This window comes from Spea bombifrons, chromosome 2, assembly GCF_027358695.1.
Source record: "Spea bombifrons isolate aSpeBom1 chromosome 2, aSpeBom1.2.pri, whole genome shotgun sequence".
Taxonomy (NCBI): domain Eukaryota; kingdom Metazoa; phylum Chordata; class Amphibia; order Anura; family Pelobatidae; genus Spea; species Spea bombifrons.
The window spans coordinates 112568115-112588967 of record NC_071088.1 but is presented as its reverse complement, the minus strand read 5'-3'; the positions used below and the strand labels follow the sequence as shown (position 1 = coordinate 112588967).

Below are 20853 nucleotides of genomic sequence, written 5' to 3'. Positions count from 1 at the left end.
GACAATATTCTATGGTGTTGTGTAAAAATGTTCCCTAAGGACCATTATGACAGCATTGAACAGCATTATCGATACTCACTGGTGTATCTCTGGGCACACTATTACATATCAGATCCCAACAGAACAAACAACTCCGGTGTTAGCTCTACCATATTGCCAAGCTAGGCAGCTGCCCATGGAGCTGACACCACTGTGAGAGTCTTTCCTGTATTAGTTGTGTGCAAGGGGAAAGAGTGCAGGAGAGTGCTGGGGAACAAAAGCTTGAAATCTTAGGTCTGGCCCAGTCTTACAAGTGAGGCAGTCCTGGCGAACACAGTTTGTCAATTTCCCAGTCATGTAAGCACAGTTTATATGATCTACATCTCTGTTTTTCTCTCCCTCTGGCTTACACTGTTAAAAATGTATGTTAATGTCTTATTTTTTACTGCAAGACTGAAATCTTACAAATATAACTATAATTATTGTGATTGATGATGTTACTTAGTGCAGATGTGTGTTACTTTTTTGTTATATAATAAGTGCTGGCATTAAAAAAAAACACATTTAAAGTATCCTTTTGATAAGTACTTTTTTTCTCCTCAATGTGGTTTTATTAATAGACAATGGTCCTGGGATGCCTGGGTCACTTTAAAGGCTGCTATACATGTTAGTAGAAAAAGAGTGTCGCTAGTAAGGATAGCAATATAAATTAAGCAAACTGTTGTCTCAAGAAATGGAGACTCCGGTGGACATATGGGGAAGAGAAAAAGAGCATATAGTGTGAATCCGTAATACACAATAATACACACTTTATTGGATGAACTTACAATTGGTAGTGACACAGACCAGCTCAAGTGCAGTAATAAATGCGCAGTAATACAAACACTATGGCACTCTGGAAACCATGGTAATTTGATGCCTTTTAAAGTGTCTAGTAAAAAAAAGTAACAATAAAATCAATACAAGCTGAAATACGATGCTATACAGGTTAGAGTATGAAGTGTCTTGGAAGCAATCCATATTCATGGTTCTTGATGTCATTTCACTAATTGAGAACAGCTACGTTTATGTCATTAAGCCCAACAATGTAACTATTATATATCAATAGCCAAACTAATGAGGCACAAAAAATCTTCTATTATATAGACAAACATATAATTGCTGCTCACTTATGTCCACCACACTAATAATACACCTCAAAATCCAAAAACAATTTCTTGAAGGAGTGCATGAGAATTTGTATATATATAAAAAAAAATATTCAACAGTACAATGAACAAAATAGTGTATACTTAAATTATTATGTTGCCATCCTTCATAATGTTTCATAGATAATGGATACATTAAAAGAGAAAAAAAAGGACAAGTATGTCTATAAAAAAGGTTATAGGATGCCCTTTAAGATGTACCTGTAAATATTTTTTTCCCCACAGGGACATCCCCCCTGCTGCACAGGAGATCGGGCTGTCTAGAAGCCTGGACTCCCCCTGCTAGCAGAAGCCAACATCACTGGCTCACTGCTGACAGATTGGGCATTCCTTTGTGGTAGGTGTCAGTGTTGATACCACAGAAAAGACTTGAGAAGACACCCAGGAGGGTGTGTCCAGATGGTGATGGGATCTCTGATTGCTCCCCCTGCTGACTGATCACGCACATTGCAATCTGAAACGCATGGCTATGGAGCCCTGCCTACTGAGGAAGGAATTTTAAAAAAACTCTACAGGGTGCCCAGTGATACCATCATTAAGTGCTGGATCAGTGGGCACTGTTCCAGCACTTTAAAGTGCTTTTCCACAAGACCTATGTAATTTAAAGTCCTATGTGGTGGATGTATGTGAAGTTTCTGCTTCAGATGACAGTTGACACTCTTTAAAGATTTATGAGGCTTTTATCTGAGAGAAAGAGACACATTTTGTTTAAGGGACCACCATCACTAGCATCTGTAAGATATAAGAAACAAACCCTTTGTGAACTCTATCCATTTTGCACTAGGAACAGGACAAAAAAGACAAATAATAAAACAAATAAGAACATTTAAAAAAAAAAGTTTATATGTTTAGTCCTACAACAACAAGTAAAGGATTATAAAAAATAAAATATTCTCCCGAAATCCCTTAAGCCAGTAGTATGAAAAAAATACACTGTAGGGTAATATGTATAGGATGGATGTGGCTCTCTAGAACATAGAAAAAACTAAGTATGTGGGATATTACTGTGATCAGAGAACGTTACCAAACATAAGTTGGTTTATTCAGCAGCAATGGCACCTATTGTGTAGAAAAAACGTAAAAGTAAAATTGCTAAATATTTTGTTTTCTTGAGGGCCCGTCCTTAGAGTGGAATGTTGGTCCAGTGAAGGCGTGTTTTTTATTGCAATGCTCATTTATTTTTTTAGATTTACACTGTTGGACTGACAGGGATCTCAATATATATATATATATATATATATATATATATATATATACATAATATTAAACTTGTGCATCCGTTTCGTGCGTTAACATGAATCAACGTTAACAAGGCCCCTCTCCAACGAAATTGACAAAAACAATCTGCAAATCTGCAACGAAAATTGTCATGATTCGTCCATTCGTCGCAACATGTAGCTGCCGCCATTACAAGACGTTTTTATGCTTGATGAAGTAAAGCGGGAGGGACTGTGTGTAGGAGGGTACATATCAGTGACTGATAGAGTAGGTATACTGAATAGGTAGAAGTAGCCAAAAAAACAGGATGGTTTTGGCTGTGATTGATGGGTCCAACAACCTGTGAGAGTTTTTCCCTTCCTTCTTTCACTCTGGCCAATCATGATATACAAGGGGAAGGGACAAGCATTAGTTATATACATACACACAGACGTGTGTGTGTGTGTGTGTGTGTGTGCGCTGACGCCATTTTAACTTGTCTGTAGTAGCAGTTACAGACTGTTGAGAGTTGGAGTGTGAGACAGTGACAGCTTGACAGAGGCTGAGATTAATGCTCATTGCACGCCTACCATATTGCAAGTTAACTAATAGTTTAGTTTAGTTCAGACAATTTACTGTTATAGGGTGGATTCGTGAAGCTGTAGTGACTAGTTTAGTGTACTACAAGGACTGCAGCAGAATTTGTTTTCTCTGTTCCTGAGTGGAGTTTAGTTGATTAAGACAGTTGCCCATTTAGGCTACTGTGATTCCAAATAAAAAAGGGTCCCCAAATTTTATCCGAGCCGAATGACCGGGATACAAAATTTGTTGCCTGAAAACTAATGCACCAAAAATGATACAAAACTTTCATCCAAAGCAGTTTTGCTCGCTGTGCACAAGTCTGTAATGGGTTTTAGCACAAAGTTTAGTTTGGTGGGTGGAGGAAATTGGGGGATAGTGTAGGGTTTTAGCATTAGGGAGGGATGAAATTAAAACAATTGAAATAAACTTTTTTGAATGTTTAAAAGTTTTAAAAAATATCATGCTTTTATATAGCAGCGGAGGCATATGTCATCCTGCCCTGTGGGAGCAGCAGATAAGGCATACAGCATCTAATGATACCAAATATGTTGGTTGACTAAATATACAAAACTTCAGATGACTGTTGCTTTACAGAAATAAGATGCACAGATCCCATGTATGATAATGAAATCTTGGTCCCTGAAATTCCACTATTTCAAGCCACGTCTGTAATACTGTAATATACTGTAATATTGATGACTATGAGCCACTAAATTTTGTTAACTTTTCTTTTACTAGCAAGATTTTGCAAAATACAGTTTTGGAGACAAATAGGTGTGCCACATAATATCTGGCTACTAACCAAGGCTCATCTAGCTGTAGGCTCTGGCACCCCACTGATATTTATGAAGATTATTAAAAAAAAAACTGTACTGGAACATAAATCTAGTTTTAGCAACTCCCTTTCTTAGGTTATAAAACAGCACTAAAGGACCAGAGCAGTTTTTGTGCTTTTTGCCATGACTTTATTCAACTCTGATTGCCTACTAACTTATTTAGAGCATTCTAACACACTATATATTGTTATTTAGCACAAGTAGGGCTTTCTTTTGGGGCGGCAATGACAGTCTTCACACAGGTTTCAAACGTAAAGCGTGTTTATTTAGATGCTGTAGGCACAGAGCACCTGGTAAACAAAACAAACTCTAAGCCTGTCCGGCTCTAACTAAACATCCGGATACCTCTCTACAAGCCTACAGTCTGGCACAAAGCAAAATAACAGGTTTTGCATGGGTAAAGCTTCATACCTGGTGGGCTGCAGCGCTGGCTGTAGCTGCTCCTTCCCTCAGTTTCTCCTTCCCCTGCAAACCTAACAGCCCTCTCTTTTAAGGCTTCCTCCCCATTAACGAGCTTAGGATGCCTCACCTGAGAGCACCTGGGTTTGCTACCATGCCTGGCTGAGGAAACCAGGTGAGATATATATCCCATCAACCACTCTCCCATACACTTTACCACATATCCCCCCCGTCGACTCCAGACCAGAGGTCTGGACAGCGTCAGCAACCATACAGTACACCCTGGACAACGCATCCGCATTCCCATGTAACTTCCCTGGTCAATGCTCCACTGTAAATCTAAAATTTTGCAAGGAGAGAAACCAGCTGGTCACTCTTGCATTTCTCTCCTTATTCTGTTTCATCCATGCCAGAGGAGCATGGTCAGTCACCAACACGAATTCCCTGCCCAGGAGATAATATCTCAGGGACTCCAACGCCCACTTGATGGCGAGACACTCCCTTTCCACTATGGCATAATTTTCCTCGGCTGGGGTCAGTTTCCTACTCAAGTACAGCACTGGGTGTTCTTCCCCATTAACCACTTGTGACAAAACTGCTCCCAAACCTCTAGCAGACGCGTCTGTCTGAACCAGAAATGGTTTCCTAAAATCAGGGGAAACGAGCACTGGCTGGTCACACAGGGCAGACTTTAGACTCTGAAAAGCCTTTTCTGCCTCGGGGTTCCACTTTACCATCACTGACTTACCACCCTTCGTTAAGTCTGTCAATGGTGTTGCCATTGAAGCAAAGTTCGGCACGAACCGACGGTAGTACCCGGTTATGCCAAGGAAAGCCCTCACTTGTTTCTTTGTTACTGGCCTAGGCCAGTTCTGTATCGCCTCAATCTTATTGATCTGGGGTTTAACCAGCCCCCTACCAATGATATAACCCAGGTATCTTGCTTCCTCCAGACCCACTGCACATTTTTCAGGGTTTATGGTTAGGCCTGTATCACTAATGGAGTCTAACACGCCCTGTACCTTACAGAGGTGACTTTTCCAGTCAGACGAAAAAATTACCACATCGTCCAGGTAAGCAGCGGCATAATCACGATGTGGTCTCAAAATCAGATCCATCAGCCTCTGGAAGGTAGCAGGGGCCCCATGTAACCCAAATGGCATCACAACATACTGGAACAGGCCCTCTGGAGTGGAAAAGGCAGTCTTCTCTTTAGCCTCCTCAGTCAACGGTATCTGCCAATAGCCCTTTGTAAGGTCAAGTGTTGTGATGTACCTTGCCTTCCCAAGCCTCTCAACCAGTTCATCCACTCGGGGCATGGGGTACGCATCAAACTTTGAGACCTCATTTAATCTCCTGAAGTCATTACAGAACCTCCACGTCCCATTGGGCTTTGGGATTAGCACAATGGGGCTTGACCATTCACTAGTGGATTCCTCAATCACACCTAATTCAAGCATGCGTCTGACCTCAGAGGATACCGCCTCTCTACGTGCTTCTGGTATCCTGTATGGCTTCAGGTTCACTTTACTGTGAGGCTCAGTTTTAATATGGTGTTTTATGAGGTGGGTACGGCCAGGTAGGTCCGAAAACTTGCGTCTATTTTCCTGCAGGAACTCCCTCACCTCCTGCTTCTGGGGCACTGACAGTGCCTCTCCTATTGTTACTGGGGGAACTGGTTGCCCCACTTCCTTGACCCCTGCCTGGGTCGCCCCCAAAGACTCCCGATCTTTCCACGGCTTGATCAGGTTTACGTGGTAAACCTGGAAGGGTTTTCTCCTGCCTGGTTGATGGACCTTGTAATTCACCTCACTTACCTTCTCTACAACCTCATAGGGACCCTGCCACTTGGCTAAAAACTTACTTTCGACGGTGGGCACTAAAACCAGGACCCTGTCCCCAGGATTAAAGGCCCTCAACCTGGCAGATCTGTTATAAATTCTGCACTGGGCCTCCTGTGCTCTTTGCAGATGCGTTTTAACTATAGGCATCACTGTCGCTATTCGGTCCTGCATCTGAGCCACATGTTCAATAACACTTTTATATGGGGTGGCCTCGGTCTCCCAAGTTTCTTTGGCAATATCTAACAAACCCCTTGGATGTCGGCCATAGACTAACTCAAAGGGGGAAAACCCTGTAGACGCTTGGGGCACCTCCCGGATAGAGAACATGAGGTAGGGTAATAGACAGTCCCAATCCCGACCATCCCTTTCTACCACCTTTTTTAGCATATGCTTTAGGGTTTTGTTAAACCTCTCAACTAACCCGTCTGTTTGAGGGTGGTACACTGAGGTACGGAGGTGAGTGATTTTAAACAACTTACACAGGTCTTTCATGACCCGTGACATAAAGGGCGTACCCTGGTCAGTAAGAATTTCTTTAGGGATCCCCGTGCGAGAGAACATGTAAAACAACTCCCTAGCAATATTTTTGGAGGCCATGTTTCTTAAGGGTACCGCCTCTGGGTACCGGGTAGCATAATCCAATACAACCAAAATGTATTGGTGTCCCCTAGCAGATTTGACAATGGGCCCTACCAAATCCATGGCAACTCTCTCAAATGGTACTTCAATGATGGGAAGTGGTACCAAGGGGCTACGGAAGTGTGGTGTTGGGGCACTTTTCTGGCATGTGGGGCATGACTCACAATACCTTTTTACTTCTTCATACACCCCAGGCCAATAAAACCTTCGGAGGACCCTCTCTTGTGTTTTATTAGTCCCCAAGTGCCCCCCAAACACATGGTTATGAGCTATGTCCAGCACCAGGTGTCGGTATGGTTTTGGCACCAGAAGCTGTTCCACAATTTCCTTGTTAACTTTGGTGACCCCGGTACACTAGATCCCCATTCATGGCAAAATGTGGAAATTTCTGGTCAGCTTCGGGTTCCTGTGGTACCCCATTTACTACGGTGACATTTGCCCGTGCAGTTCCCAGAGTGGGGTCTCTCACTTGCTCGGTCCCGAAGTTACCCCGAGACATTTCTAAATCTAAGACCTGTTGGCCGGGTAGGGAAGTTTCTTCTTCTTCCTCCCCAGCTAACACCTGCAAGGGGAAAGAATCTTCACTATACATTTCAGGTGGGCCTACATCCTTTTCATCCTGCCCCTTACTGGTATCATTGTTTCCAATGGCCGTCTCACATGACCCATTATTTACAGGGAATGATACAGACTCTGCCGGAGTTTGTTCCCCAGCTGCAGAAACGTTCCCCCTTTTCCACAACTCCCAGAACAATGGGAAATCGCGGCCTAATATAACCGCGTGCATAAGTCTTTTTACAACTCCGACTTCGTAGGTCATAGTTCCAGATGGGGTCACCAACTTAATGGGGGCCACAGGGTAAGCTACAATATCCCCGTGGATGCATAGCACTCTTATGTGCTTGTTCGGCACGTAGTCCATAGCCACAAGGCCGGCCCGAACCAAAGTCACCAGGCTACCCGAGTCCAAAAGTGCCTTCACGGAGCAGTCACTTATCTTCACCATACAAAAATGCGGCTCAGTCTCTGATTCTGGAATGGCTGCACAAACAGGTTCTGCAAATAGGGACTGACGCCGACTAGCGTCACACACCATGGGCTCTGAGTTAAGAGGGCAATAGGCAGCTATGTGTCCCCACTCATGGCACCTCCAGCACTGGGGGGTCCCTGGCCTCTTTAGTAGGGAGCCCTTTCTAGGACTGTGGGGCCCCAGGGGTTCAGGATCAGTCTTTTGCCCTCGCCCAAACTCTAGAGCCCTGCTCTCACTCACATTTTTCCATACACCTCCAGCTGGAACTCTCTTACCCAAAGATGTCGCGGGTCTGATGGTCTTGGAAGGTGTTGGTGCTGCAGGGACCTCACGGAGGAAGTCCTCGGTTGCTATGAACCTTTCCACCATGTTGACAAGCTGCTCAGCAGTTCTGGGGTCTCCATGCCCAACCCACCGTTGTAGCTCCGCCGGGAGGGCGCGGAAGTAGTGGTCCACTACCACCTTTTCCACAATCTGGGCTGGTGTAGTGGATTCTGGTTCCAGCCACTTACGTACAAGATGAATAAGATCATACATCTGGGACCTGGCAGGCTTGTCCATGGTGTATTTCCAACAGTGGACTCTCTTGGCCCGAACAGCGGGCGTAACACCCAGGCGAGCAAGGATCTCCATTTTTAGTTTTGTAAAGTCCCGGACATCCTGCTCCCCGAGGTCATAGTAGGCCTTTTGCGGTTCGCCAGTCAGAAAGGGTGCAATCACTTCTGCCCACTCTGCAACTGGCAGTCTCTCTCTCTCCGCCACTCTCTCAAATACGGTGAGGTAGGCCTCGACGTCGTCGTCGGGCGTCATTTTTTGTAAGCCCCGCTGAACGGCCCTCCTCACATCAACAGTCTCAAGGGGGCTTGCCTCCACACGTTGGGGCTGAGCCACAACAGTCTCTCTGAGCGCAGCAATCTGCTCCATTAACAGGCGATTCGTTTCCTGTTGTTGGGCCATAGTCTGCTGTTGCGCATGTTGCAGGGATTCAAAATCCTGCTCGTGTCTCAGGTTAGCCTGTATCAGCTGTTTTATCACCTCCTCCATTGTGCCGGATGGGCCGTACAGTGCTGTAGCTTTCACTCAGGACATACGCTTCCGGCCCTTTAAATGTCCACAAATTTCAAATGTAGTGTTTTGTCATGCCGTTGCTCCTAGCACCACTTTGCCTGCATTCTCCACCAATTGTAGGGAACAGCTCACGCATGGGGCGGCAATGACAGTCTTCACACAGGTTTCAAACGTAAAGCGTGTTTATTTAGATGCTGTAGGCACAGAGCACCTGGTAAACAAAACAAACTCTAAGCCTGTCCGGCTCTAACTAAACATCCGGATACCTCTCTACAAGCCTACAGTCTGGCACAAAGCAAAATAACAGGTTTTGCATGGGTAAAGCTTCATACCTGGTGGGCTGCAGCGCTGGCTGTAGCTGCTCCTTCCCTCAGTTTCTCCTTCCCCTGCAAACCTAACAGCCCTCTCTTTTAAGGCTTCCTCCCCATTAACGAGCTTAGGATGCCTCACCTGAGAGCACCTGGGTTTGCTACCATGCCTGGCTGAGGAAACCAGGTGAGATATATATCCCATCAACCACTCTCCCATACACTTTACCACAATATATATATATATATATATATATATATATCAGGGGCGTAACTAGAAACCTCAGGGCCCGGTGCGAGAATCTGTCAAGGGCCCCCCCACCCCAACCCATCTATCCCTTTCTCACTATCTACCCTCTCCCTCCCTACCCCCCTTCTCAAGATCTCCCTCTCCCTCCCTAACCCCCCTTCTCACGATCTACCCTCTCCCTCCCTACCCCCTTCTCACAATCTCCCCTCTCCCTCCCTACCCCCCCTTCTCACGATCTACCCTCTCCTTCCCTACCCCCTTCTCACAATCTCCCCTCTCCCTCCCTAACCCCCCTCTCACGATCTACCCTCTCCCTCCCTACTCCCCTTCTCACAATCTACCCTCTCCCTCCCTACCCCCCTTTCTCACGATCTATCCCCCCTTCTCACGATCTACCCCCCCTTCTCACGATCTACCCACTCCCTCCCTACCCCCCCTCCCTTTGTAGGTCACTTACCGTGAACTCCTGTGTTGGGGGCGTGAGGCGTTTGTCTCGGGTGCCGACGCTTCACTGATGAGCGCCGGCATATGACGCCATACACGGCATACGGCATACAAACGCCTCACGCTCCCAACACTGCACTCTGGGCAGCGCTGAGGCAGGCGGCGACGGCAACGGCGACGGCGGCAGCAGCAGCGGGGAGTAGAGGCACCCTGGATTTCTGTCAGTCAGGGGGGCCCAAGAGTTGCCGAGCGGTCGTTTTCAGCAACCGCTCGGCACCCCTTGGGCCCCCCTGACTTGCAGAACTCCAGGGCCCGGTCGCAGTCGCGATCCCTGCGACCCCGGTAGTTCCGCCACTGATATATATATATTATGACACAATACCCCGTCACTTGGTACTCTGTCCGGGAATTATTACTCACACACAGTCTTCCAGGCTGCAGAGACAGCTCAGACACGAGGAGGGTTAAATAAAAGGCTGGGACTGTTTTTATTTTTCACCACAGGCATAACAGAAAAAATAAACAAATCAAAACAAAAAGTCTTCCTCTTGTGAGCACTAACTAATCAAGGTTCTCCAATCTAACTGCAGTTGGACGACTTATCCGTTTCCAACAAAACAAAATAACAGAGTATATGCAATAATGGCAGCACTCAGTACCTTGGCAGCCCCCCCTCTCTCTCTCTCTCTCCCCCCTCCCCCTCTCTCTCTCTCTCCCCCCCCTCTCTCTCTCTATGGTATTTACATTTATTTTGGTACTTACAGGGTTTAAGATGAATGACACATATCGCTATTTCTAAACAAGATTTTTTTTAAATGTCTTATGCTGGGAGTTGCGCCTCAATAGCGTCCAGAAAAAGAAAAACTGCTAAACAAAAGTATATATTTTTTGAAAGTTGACATCCCAAAGTATTTTACTAGGGGCACTTAAACACTTTTGATTTAACCATTTCAGTGCCAGTCTGTCCTAAACATTGCAGTAAAATTTCATTTTTTCCATTTTTAACAAACCCATTCTATCCAAACACAGTATTTCAGTATTTTTTTGTCTGGGTATGTGGAATTACTGAAACAACTTGTGATTTGTATTCAGAAACAGCCCCTGAGTAGGAATACCCCATATGCATGGGTAAGGTATGTCTCTTTAGCACTGCGGGTTCAAAATTGGAACATGCGCATTAGAGTTTTTAAACATGGCATTTTGACAGATCAGTTTGTTGGCTCCAGGTCTCATTTGAGACACAAAGCACCCATATTTAATTTTAACCCCCTAAAACTATATATTTCCAAACAGTAGACAGCTCAAGGTGCAGCTGATTCCGCAACCGTGGCTTGGCGCCCCTCCATCTCCTCCGCGAGGCCTCCAGCTCGATTGACGTCATATTCCGGTGCTCAGCAGTGAAGCAGCGCGTACCACGGCAGATCAGGGAGACAGAGGCCTCGCGATCTCACCACAGAACATCTGGAAGGTAAGTGAACTACAAAGGGGGAGAGGGGCAGAAGGGCATAATATTACTATATATTGGCAGAAGGGGATAATATTAAAGAAACTGCCAGTTCAGCTGTTTTTTTCATATTTCAATCACGGTCTGTACTTCTAATAAGAGATAAGTACATATTATATAGTTAAAAATGTATGTCTAATGCATACATATATATACACCTGTGTGTGCAATCTCATGCACTTCATAGTTTGTCCCTGAATGGCAGAAATAAAATGTGGTCACCCTAGGGGCCAGGCGCCGTCCTATCACCAAGGCTAGGGCCGTGCTAAGGCGGATGCATGTGTGCACCCAGGCAGCAGGGAGCATAGGCGAGAGAGGGACGCTGAGCAACAACTCTGCGCCCCTCTATCTCTTCCGCTCCCTACTGCCACCCTCCTCGTCACTGCCCTGACTGCAGTGGTGGGAACGCGGGGCCTCTGTCTCGGTGCCGGCGCTTCATGCTGAGCGCCAGAATATGACATCAAATCCCGGCGTTCAGCAGTGAAGCTGTGGCAGACCAGCAAGACCGAGGCCTTGCACTCCCACCACAAGAATTCATCAAGATAAGTGAACTACAAAGAGGGGGTAGATAGTGAGAAGTGGGGAGAGGTGGTAGATAGTGAGAAGTGGGGAGAGGGGGTAGATAATGAGAAGTGCGGAGAGGGGGTAGATAGTGAGAAGTGGGGAGAGGGAGTAGATTGTGAGAGGAGGGAGACTGAGAAGGATGATGTCACGTCCTTCCCAGGCTGCGGAGCCACATATCTCGCTCTTGTTTCAATTTCCCTGTTTTGCTTCAATCCATTCCTGGATTTCCTTTTGCACTGTTCTGATCTCCCATTCCTTGCTTCTGCTTCAGCTCTTTGCTTTTGTTTTGTATCCTTTATAAGGTGTGCCCCTCCCGTGTGTTCTGTTTGTCTCAGTCTGCAGTCTAAAGGTATGTCTCAGTGCTATGTGTTTGGTATACATGTTTGGTTTGTTTTGGTTTGTTTTGTATCTTTGTCAGCAGGGATTAGCGTTAGGACCCACCGTCATTGGAGTACTTTGTCGTAGTGGTGGGCTAAGCATACTATGGCCATAAGATGTGACGGAATCTCCAATAGTTATCATTCAGTCCTAGGCTAGTTCCTGTATTTATGTGTGTCCTGTATCCCCGGCAGCGGGGTGTCCTGTCCTGTATCCCCGGCAGCGGGGTGTCCTGTCCTGTATCCCCGGCAGCGGGGTGTCCTGTCCTGTATCCCCGGCAGCGGGGTGTCCTGTCTTGTATCCCCTGCAGCGGGGTGTCCTGTCCTGTATCCCCGGCAGCGGGGTGTCCTGTCTTGTTCCCTGTTGTGCCCTGTGTTATGTATATCTTGTCTGGTTATGTTTATTCCTTGTCTTGTTCACTGTTGTGCTCAGTAACATGTAACATGGTTATGTTTCGTGCTTGGTCTCCCTGTCCCTTGCTTGTTATGTTTCTGCTATATTTCTCTGCTTAGCTTCCATATTCCCAGCCTGCAGCATCCCGCACATGAGTCTTGTTATGTTTCATGCCTGCTCCAGGGTGCCTGCAGGATATCACTTTGTTTCCTTTTGGACTACATCTGCTGCTATGTCAGGGTGCTGGTATGTGGCTGCACAACCCTAGATACTCAACACCCAGGTGAGTGCGGTCACCCTACAACCAGGCCCTGTCTAACTCCACTACTGCACTGTAACTCCTGCACACAATCTTTGGGCACGCTGGGTCCTTCCAGTCATTTGTTTGGACCCAGTCCGTGACACATGGCCGCAGGCAAACGGCCAGTTCGCGGAGTGGAGTCTGCAGCTGTGCACCCCACCACAGGGGTTTCCTGTCGTGTGCACCCCACCACAGGGGTTTCCTGTCGTGTGCACCCCACCACAGGGGTTTCCTGTCGTGTGCACCCCACCAAAGGGGTTACCTGTCGTCTGCCCAGCAAGTGGGTTACCTGTCGTCTGCCCAGCAAGCGGGTTACCTGTCGTCTGCCCAGCAAGCGGGTTACCTGTCGTCTCCCCAGCAAGTGGGTTACCTGATCTACCTTGCCTTCGCCTGGACCTAAAAGTCCACTAGAGACAACTTCCTCATTCCTGTTCAGATATGCTGATTCCTGTTTCGGAGGAGAGTGCACAAGAAGCGGCTTCCTCATTCCTGATCAGATATACTGATTCCTGTTTTGGAGGAGATTGATCTGCTAAGCGGCAGTGCTGGTCATCGAAGGACTCCTAAGTGATTTCAGATTCCTGAGTATGCAGGTTCCTGGGTTGCCTTGTCTACGCAGTTCTTCCGTCAGAGAGCAGGCCTTCCTTCTGTTCATGTTCCTGTTCGCGTCCAGAGTCCGCTCATTTGGAGGGGGATACTGTCACGTCCTTCCCAGGCTGCGGAGCCGCATATCTCACTCTTGTTTCGATTTCCCTGTTTTGCTTCAATCCATTCCTGGATTTCCTTTTGCACTGTTCTGATCTCCCATTCCTTGCTTCAGCTCTTTGCTTTTGCTTTGTATCCTTTATAAGGTGTGCCCCTCCCGTGTGTTCTGTTTGTCTCAGTCTGCAGTCTAAAGGTATGTCTCAGTGCTATGTGTTTGGTTTACATGTTTGGTTTGTTTTGTACCTTTGTCAGCAGGGATTAGCGTTAGGACCCACCGTCATTGGAGTACTTTGGTGTAGTGGTGGGCTAAGCATACTATGGCCATAAGATGTGACGGAATCTCCAATAGTTATCATTCAGTCCTAGGCTAGTTCCTGTATTTATGTGTGTCCTGTATCCCCGGCAGCGGGGTGTCCTGTCCTGTATCCCCGGCAGCGGGGTGTCCTGTCCTGTATCCCCGGCAGCGGGGTGTCCTGTCCTGTATCCCCGGCAGCGGGGTGTCCTGTCCTGTATCCCCGGCAGCGGGGTGTCCTGTCCTGTATCCCCGGCAGCGGGGTGTCCTGTCTTGTATCCCCGGCAGCGGGGTGTCCTGCCTTGTATCCCCGGCAGCGGGGTGTCCTGCCTTGTATCCCCGGCAGCGGGGTGTCCTGCCTTGTATCCCCGGCAGCGGGGTGTCCTGCCTTGTATCCCCGGCAGCGGGGTGTCCTGCCTTGTATCCCCGGCAGCGGGGTGTCCTGCCTTGTATCCCCGGCAGAGGGGTGTCCTGCCTTGTATCCCCGGCAGCGGGGTGTCCTGCCTTGTATCCCCGGCAGCGGGGTGTCCTGTCTTGTATCCCCGGCAGCGGGGTGTCCTGTCCTGTATCCCCGGCAGCGGGGTGTCTTGTCTTGTTCCCTGTTGTGCCCTGTGTTATGTATATCTTGTCTGGTTATGTTTATTCCTTGTCTTGTTCATTGTTGTGCTCAGTAACATGTATATCTTGTCTGGTTATGTTTCGTGCTTGGTCTCCCTGTCCCTTGCTTGTTATGTTTCTGCTATATTTCTCTGCTTAGCTTCCATACTCCCAGCCTGCAGCATCCTGCACATGAGTCTTGTTATTTTTTATGCCTGCTCCAGGGTGCCTGCAGGATATCACTTTGTTTCCTTTTGGACTACATCTGCTAGTTGTTTGCGCCAGAGGAGTAGTCCGCACAAGGCGTCTGAACACCTAAGGCCGGCCCTGCTGCCAAGCAGCTCATACACTCTGGAACTCTCTGCCACATTCAGTCAGGGAAGCCCCATCTTTAGAGACTTTTTTTTTTATTACAAAGACTTAACTCATCTTTTCTCCCAGGCATGCAGCTAATTCACTTTTATTGTTCCAATCTCCAATTATGTAACTACATTAATATATATGTTTACCCCTGTAAAGCGCTTGGCGTCCCACTGGGAGTATGCTACATAAATTCCTGTTGTTGTTTGTCTAAAAGATTGGGCTAAAACAAGAGGGCTAGAAAACATATTAATGGTAAATGTGTAGCTGTCTTAAAGAATTGTTATGTAAAAAAATAGACATGTTTTAAAAACGAAAACTTTTTGAAAACTTTATTTTTTATCTGGTACAATAATTTAAAAATGGTGGGCGTTTCTCTTTAAGGTTGGTTGTTATGTAATCGTTGCAGGGCCACGTCAATTTGGGTCTCAAAGAAACCCTGTTCTAATGAAGGACATTTGGTAGGTACAGTATTTATTCACTAATGAAACTATTTTTTTTTAAATAAATCCTTATGAATAATTAAAAAAAACATACAAATTACTTCTTGTATGTTATTTTCTGTCTTCCCACTCCTCCCCTTTCTGTGTAAACATAATGTGACGTTTAATAATGAAAAAAAAGGTCTAATCACAATACACATTCAAACACGATTCACTTGTAGAGTATGATTCATGCTTTTGATACTTTACCAAGATCACTGAGATTTTCCACATTATAGCTATATGGAAGGTGAGTTTTATTTATATGTATGCTAATGTTAAAAATGTTAACTAATCATGATCTTATATTAATATCTATCTGGGAACTTCTAAAAGCAATATAATCTAAATGCCATTGAAATGGCACAACAGGATTATTCTTGTTTACTGGGCTGTAGAATAAAATGCTGCTGATTTTAATTACGATATGGTATGGTACAGTGTTGGTTAACCTGAAGAGTATAAAAACCTAAATAAATAATAATAAAATCTAAGTTTGTGGGGGTAACACTAGCTTAAAAAAAACTTGCATGCACTTAAATATTTTCTGCTGTCATGTAAGAGAGGGAGCCCCAAATCAAAAAATGTCTTGTAGTTTAGCATAATGATTAGCCAGGTATTTGTAAAGTAAGACAAAGTGGGACAGGTTGAAAATAGATAAATAAATCTATTAAATCGTATTAATTATAACTTGTGCTGTTTGATTTTAAATTTATTTCAGAGATGTTCACTTTAAAAAGAGGCTAAACATTTTTAGGGCTATGATCAATGTTAAAAGCTTTGCATGACTGGGAATTAGATTGATTTTCCGTTCTCAATGTTAACTGCACTTCTCCTAACCCTTCCCCTTTACAAAGGCATCAGAAAAAATCAGCTACCACTAAGAGAGATAATAAAATGAAGACTAAGCATTGAAATACGTGGAAACAAAGTTGCTAAACTGTAAATTGTGATACTTGGGCAATGTGGCAGATCCAAATCAGAGATGAATGGTCACAGACTCTAGGAGATTGATCTTTAGGATAGTGGAGCGATATACATGCTAGACAGTCATTTTACTATATTATCCAGATTATATCCCAGATATTCATATGCTACATCCACTGAATAGGGATTAAACTGATTGATTAGGGATTAAACAATTTAGTGAAAAAATCTATCTACATTAAATCGTTTCAAAAATATCTTTAAAATAATATGTATAATGTAATGTTAATAACGTTAGCTGTTGTATAAAGGTGCAAATATGAAAATACCCCATCCATTTTTTCAAATTAATACTTTCCGAGATCCCAGTATTAATTACCATTTCTGCTCTTTGGTGAAATTACCTATTTTTCCTATTGCACAATGTTTTCTCCTAACCACTAATTGCAAAATTCAAAAACAACCCTTTTATCTTATCTGTACCAATGTCAATGTTAACTATCACAAAGATTAAAATAGCATTTCAATAACAATGTTTTATAAATTTCAAAATTAGAGAACAACTGCAACCTCATGTGGATCCCTCTGCTGGTGGTGCTGTTGGCTCTGCTCTTCCTATACAGATGGGACAGACAGAGCAAGATACTGGAGAATCTCTCAGATAAATATGTACTGATTACTGGTTGTGACTCTGGATTTGGGAACCTATTGGCAAAGCAGTTGGACCAGCGCGGCATGCGGGTACTGGCAGCTTGTCTTACTGAGAAAGGAGCTGAGGATTTGAAAAAGGAAACTTCCAGCAGACTGCAGACAGTAATTCTTGATGTGACTGATAGCCAGAGTGTGAGTTATGTTGCCAAGTGGGTCAGTAACTGTGTTGGAAATTCAGGTAAGAAAATGGAATGGAAAAACAACATTTAGTCTGAAGCTCAAATCCCTATTATCATCAGGAAATCAACTGATAAATACTTGTTTTTGGCATAAGTTATGTCCATTGACCAACATATTTATAAAGTTGACCCACCTCCCCTTTTTAATTTTTGCAGGGCTCTGGGGCTTAGTAAACAATGCTGGAATTGGATTTCCAAACGGCCCCAATGAATGGCAGAAAAGAGAAGATTTTGCTAAGATTCTGGATGTGAACGTACTAGGTTTGGTGGATGTGACAATAAATGTGTTGCCTTTCATCAGAAGAGCTCGAGGACGGATTGTAAATGTTTCTAGTTGTGCGGGGAGACTGGCTGTAATTGGAGGAGGATACTGTCCCTCTAAGTTTGCAGTGCAAGCGTTCTCTGATAGTCTACGGTGGGTAACTTGGCTGCTCTTTGTGTGCAGGTCCAAGTGGTAGACCAGGCTAGAGTATTCTCATGTACTTCCCCATTTTTTTCATAGATGGCAATATCTTTAAGGCTTAGCAGGATGGACTAGTAAAGAAGCTATAAAGAGTAGGGTGCAGAGCAATTATTTCTTATGTAGAGGCAACTGAGTCAGGTACACAGCGTACGTCTAAGCGCACCAAATAGTTGCTCTGCCCCCTACTCTGTACAGCTGTTTTACTGCTTTAGTGCTCTTCTCCCTGCATATCACTTCCTGGTTCATACACTATAACACTGTATGCAAACATACACAACAGTCTAACACCATACGCTAACACTGAAACAATGTACACTGTAACGTAAGTATCAGGTAAGGAACTCAGTATGCATGGATCAGCGAATGAGAAACAGGACAGGCACAACTGGAGATTGATAGCTATCAGACTTTAATCAGAAAACAAATCCAAACAGAAATGCTGAGCCTCACTTAGGCAATAAGGCACCACACACACCTATTGTAACCCTTTATACTGCACATACACTTATTTTAACCCAGTAAACAGACACACACACACACACATTTCTGCTTTCTCCTCATCTCTCTCCTCATTTTCTCTCCTACTTCTTTATCTCCTGCTTCTTTATCCCCTTTCTTGCTATGTCTCTCCTTTCTCCTTATCTTACCTTTCTTTCTCTTCTTCTTCTTTGCATTGTGATTTTGGGAACATAAGGTCTGTTCATAAAGAGCTCTGTCACAGTGCTCCCACAAAGAGCTCACTGCTTCAGCGTCAAATGACCCTGCTCCTCCAGCAGCAGTCCAATCCACCTCTGGAGAGAGCTGGCAGAGTGATGGAACCCTTTCCCTGGAACTTACCTTCTGCGCGCAGAGCCACCTGGTACTAAGACCATCCCTATCTGGGTGCTGCGATGCACCTGATTAAGGTGCCCCAGTTGGTAGCAAGGTGGCCTGCACGAGTACAGTGAGAATAACCATGTTTATTTATGTGGCACTGATTTGACCCCATTTCCAAAATTACTAATACAAGCATGTCATACATGTTTGCTAAGCAATGATGTGTAGTTTTAAAAAATACTTTATGAATGTTTGTTCTATACATATGTAAAGCAACAGACAGAGGGGAGCTGCTTTAACTTTGAGGAAAGGAGACAAAACACCATTATAAGAAATATCCATATATTTAGACAAAAAGCTTTCATTTACTGAATCTTTTCATTTTTTTTGTGGTGGCCTCTGCAGAAGAGAATTACAAGAGTTTGGGGTAAAGGTTTCCATCATTGAACCCGGTGCTTTTCTAACTCCAATGGCTTCCCTAGAACATCATAATGAGTATCTGAAACATCTGTGGGAGAAGGCTTCTGCTGAAGTCAAGAAGAGTTATGGCGAGCAGTACTATCAACAATGTGAGCGTCTCGGTTTGTAGGTCATCCAGGTATAGACTACTGATGAACTTAAGGTTTCTTTAAAGTTCTCTTCCAATGATTCAGGGATCCTTTAACAGAGTGTGAATACAATTTTGGGTAATATGGTGACCCAGCATTGCTTGAACCTAAATTAAGACTACTTTATAACAAACTTGGCTCCAGGTGCATATGGTTTTGCCAAGTACTCTGCACTTCATAAAAAGAACCTCATGCCACTCTCCATGGTTTCTCCTGATCAATAACTGGGTTCCTGCTCCCATGCGATGCCATTATAACAGGATGTCAATGAACATATTCAAGAACAACCCAGAAAATGTTTGTTATGGAAGTAAATGTCTTGTGATGTATCACAGTGACTCTTTGCAAATGAGGGACATATGATAATCCTCTCCAAAAGTAGGAAGCATACAGATGAGCAAAGTTCCCAGAACAGATGTTTAAAAACCATTGTTATCACACCTTTGGTAAGAAAAAAAAAAAAGAGTTTCCTGAATCATTAGAAGTTAATTTTAAAGGAACCCAAAGTTTTTTAGACTTGAAGAAATACATTAAATACGGTAAGAACACTAAAGAAGTGGATAGATGCCTTTAAATATTGGCTAATGACTTTTTAGCAAAGAAGAATATGCAGGTATACAATTGAAAATCACTTAAACAAGGGTTTTTTTTGGCTTCCTCTAGATCAACTTGTGTTTTTTTTCTCAGCCTAAAATAAATACTGTTATTATACTTTCCAAATACAAACCTCAAGATATATTTATGACCTGACTAAGAACAACAAAAAGGAACTATTATGATATTTTTTCACATGGCAGGTGCTATTGTGATTATATTGAGGTCCCTTCTATCTCCCTGTCTAGCTGGCTACAATGCATACATGGATAGATCATAACTACGGTATTGGGAGTACCGTATATGCATCCAAAGTCTGTAGCAATACAAGCAAATGCAAATACTTTACAAGATCATTGTCTAAAGATAAGATGAGTTATTTGAGAAAAATATAAATTTTCACGAAAAGGGGTAATACGAGTCCCTGCACAGACTTAGCCTTTGATTAGGGATTCACACAAGTACACAAGTACAAGTACACACAAACAGTAGAGGGTGTGTCTAATGCTTTTGGCAAAACCAAGTGTTAGGATGATTTACTTCTGTGTTTCAACAGATATAAAGAACATACAAGAACTGCATAAATCAATCAACCCCAGGCTGAATGAGGTCACAGACTGCATGGAACATGCCCTGACGGCTATTTATCCCTGGACACGTTACTCTGCTGGCTGGGACTGTAAACTCTTTTATATTCCGCTTTCCTACCTCCCGACACTGTTATCTGATTATGTGTTGTGGCGCTCTGCTCCAAAACCAGCCTGTAGAGCATAATGAGCCCTTACTGTAAATATTTGGAAGCTGCACATGAGATCAGAGCCAAAATGTACATGTGACTTAAATTTGGCAGGATGCCAGATGTATTTATCCCATGATTTCAATTTGAATTTTGAAAATAGGCTGTGCGGACTGTGTTGACAATGCTATACAGTTTGTCAGGACATTTGTCACTAGTACATGGCGAGAGGCCCTTACTAGTGACAGTTGTAGAATATATTGTATTAGTTTGAGTCCTGGTGGGGTAAACTCTGTTCTCATAAAATCATAAAGAAATGACTCAGAATATTTTATTGTGTGTCTACTCATTCAATAAATTAAATAACTATGACAAATTGTTATTAATAAACCTCAAGGAATTACCTGTGGTTTAGACCATATGCTTGTGGGTGTCAAATGCAGTTTCAAGTACTTTTTG

The 20853-nt window shown here is 44.2% G+C and overlaps 1 protein-coding gene across 1 annotated transcript; it reads left to right on the top strand.

The window, feature by feature from the left end:
- The first annotated feature begins 15520 nt into the window (after nucleotides 1-15520).
- Nucleotides 15521-20751, top strand: LOC128475208 (retinol dehydrogenase 7-like). Its single transcript, XM_053457676.1, has 5 exons — nucleotides 15521-15610; nucleotides 16844-17176; nucleotides 17334-17592; nucleotides 18862-19025; nucleotides 20215-20751. Exons 1-5 carry the CDS (start codon nucleotides 15604-15606, stop codon nucleotides 20430-20432), a joined length of 981 nt encoding a protein of 326 aa, XP_053313651.1. The 5' UTR covers nucleotides 15521-15603; the 3' UTR covers nucleotides 20433-20751.
- The last annotated feature ends 102 nt before the right edge of the window (nucleotides 20752-20853 follow it).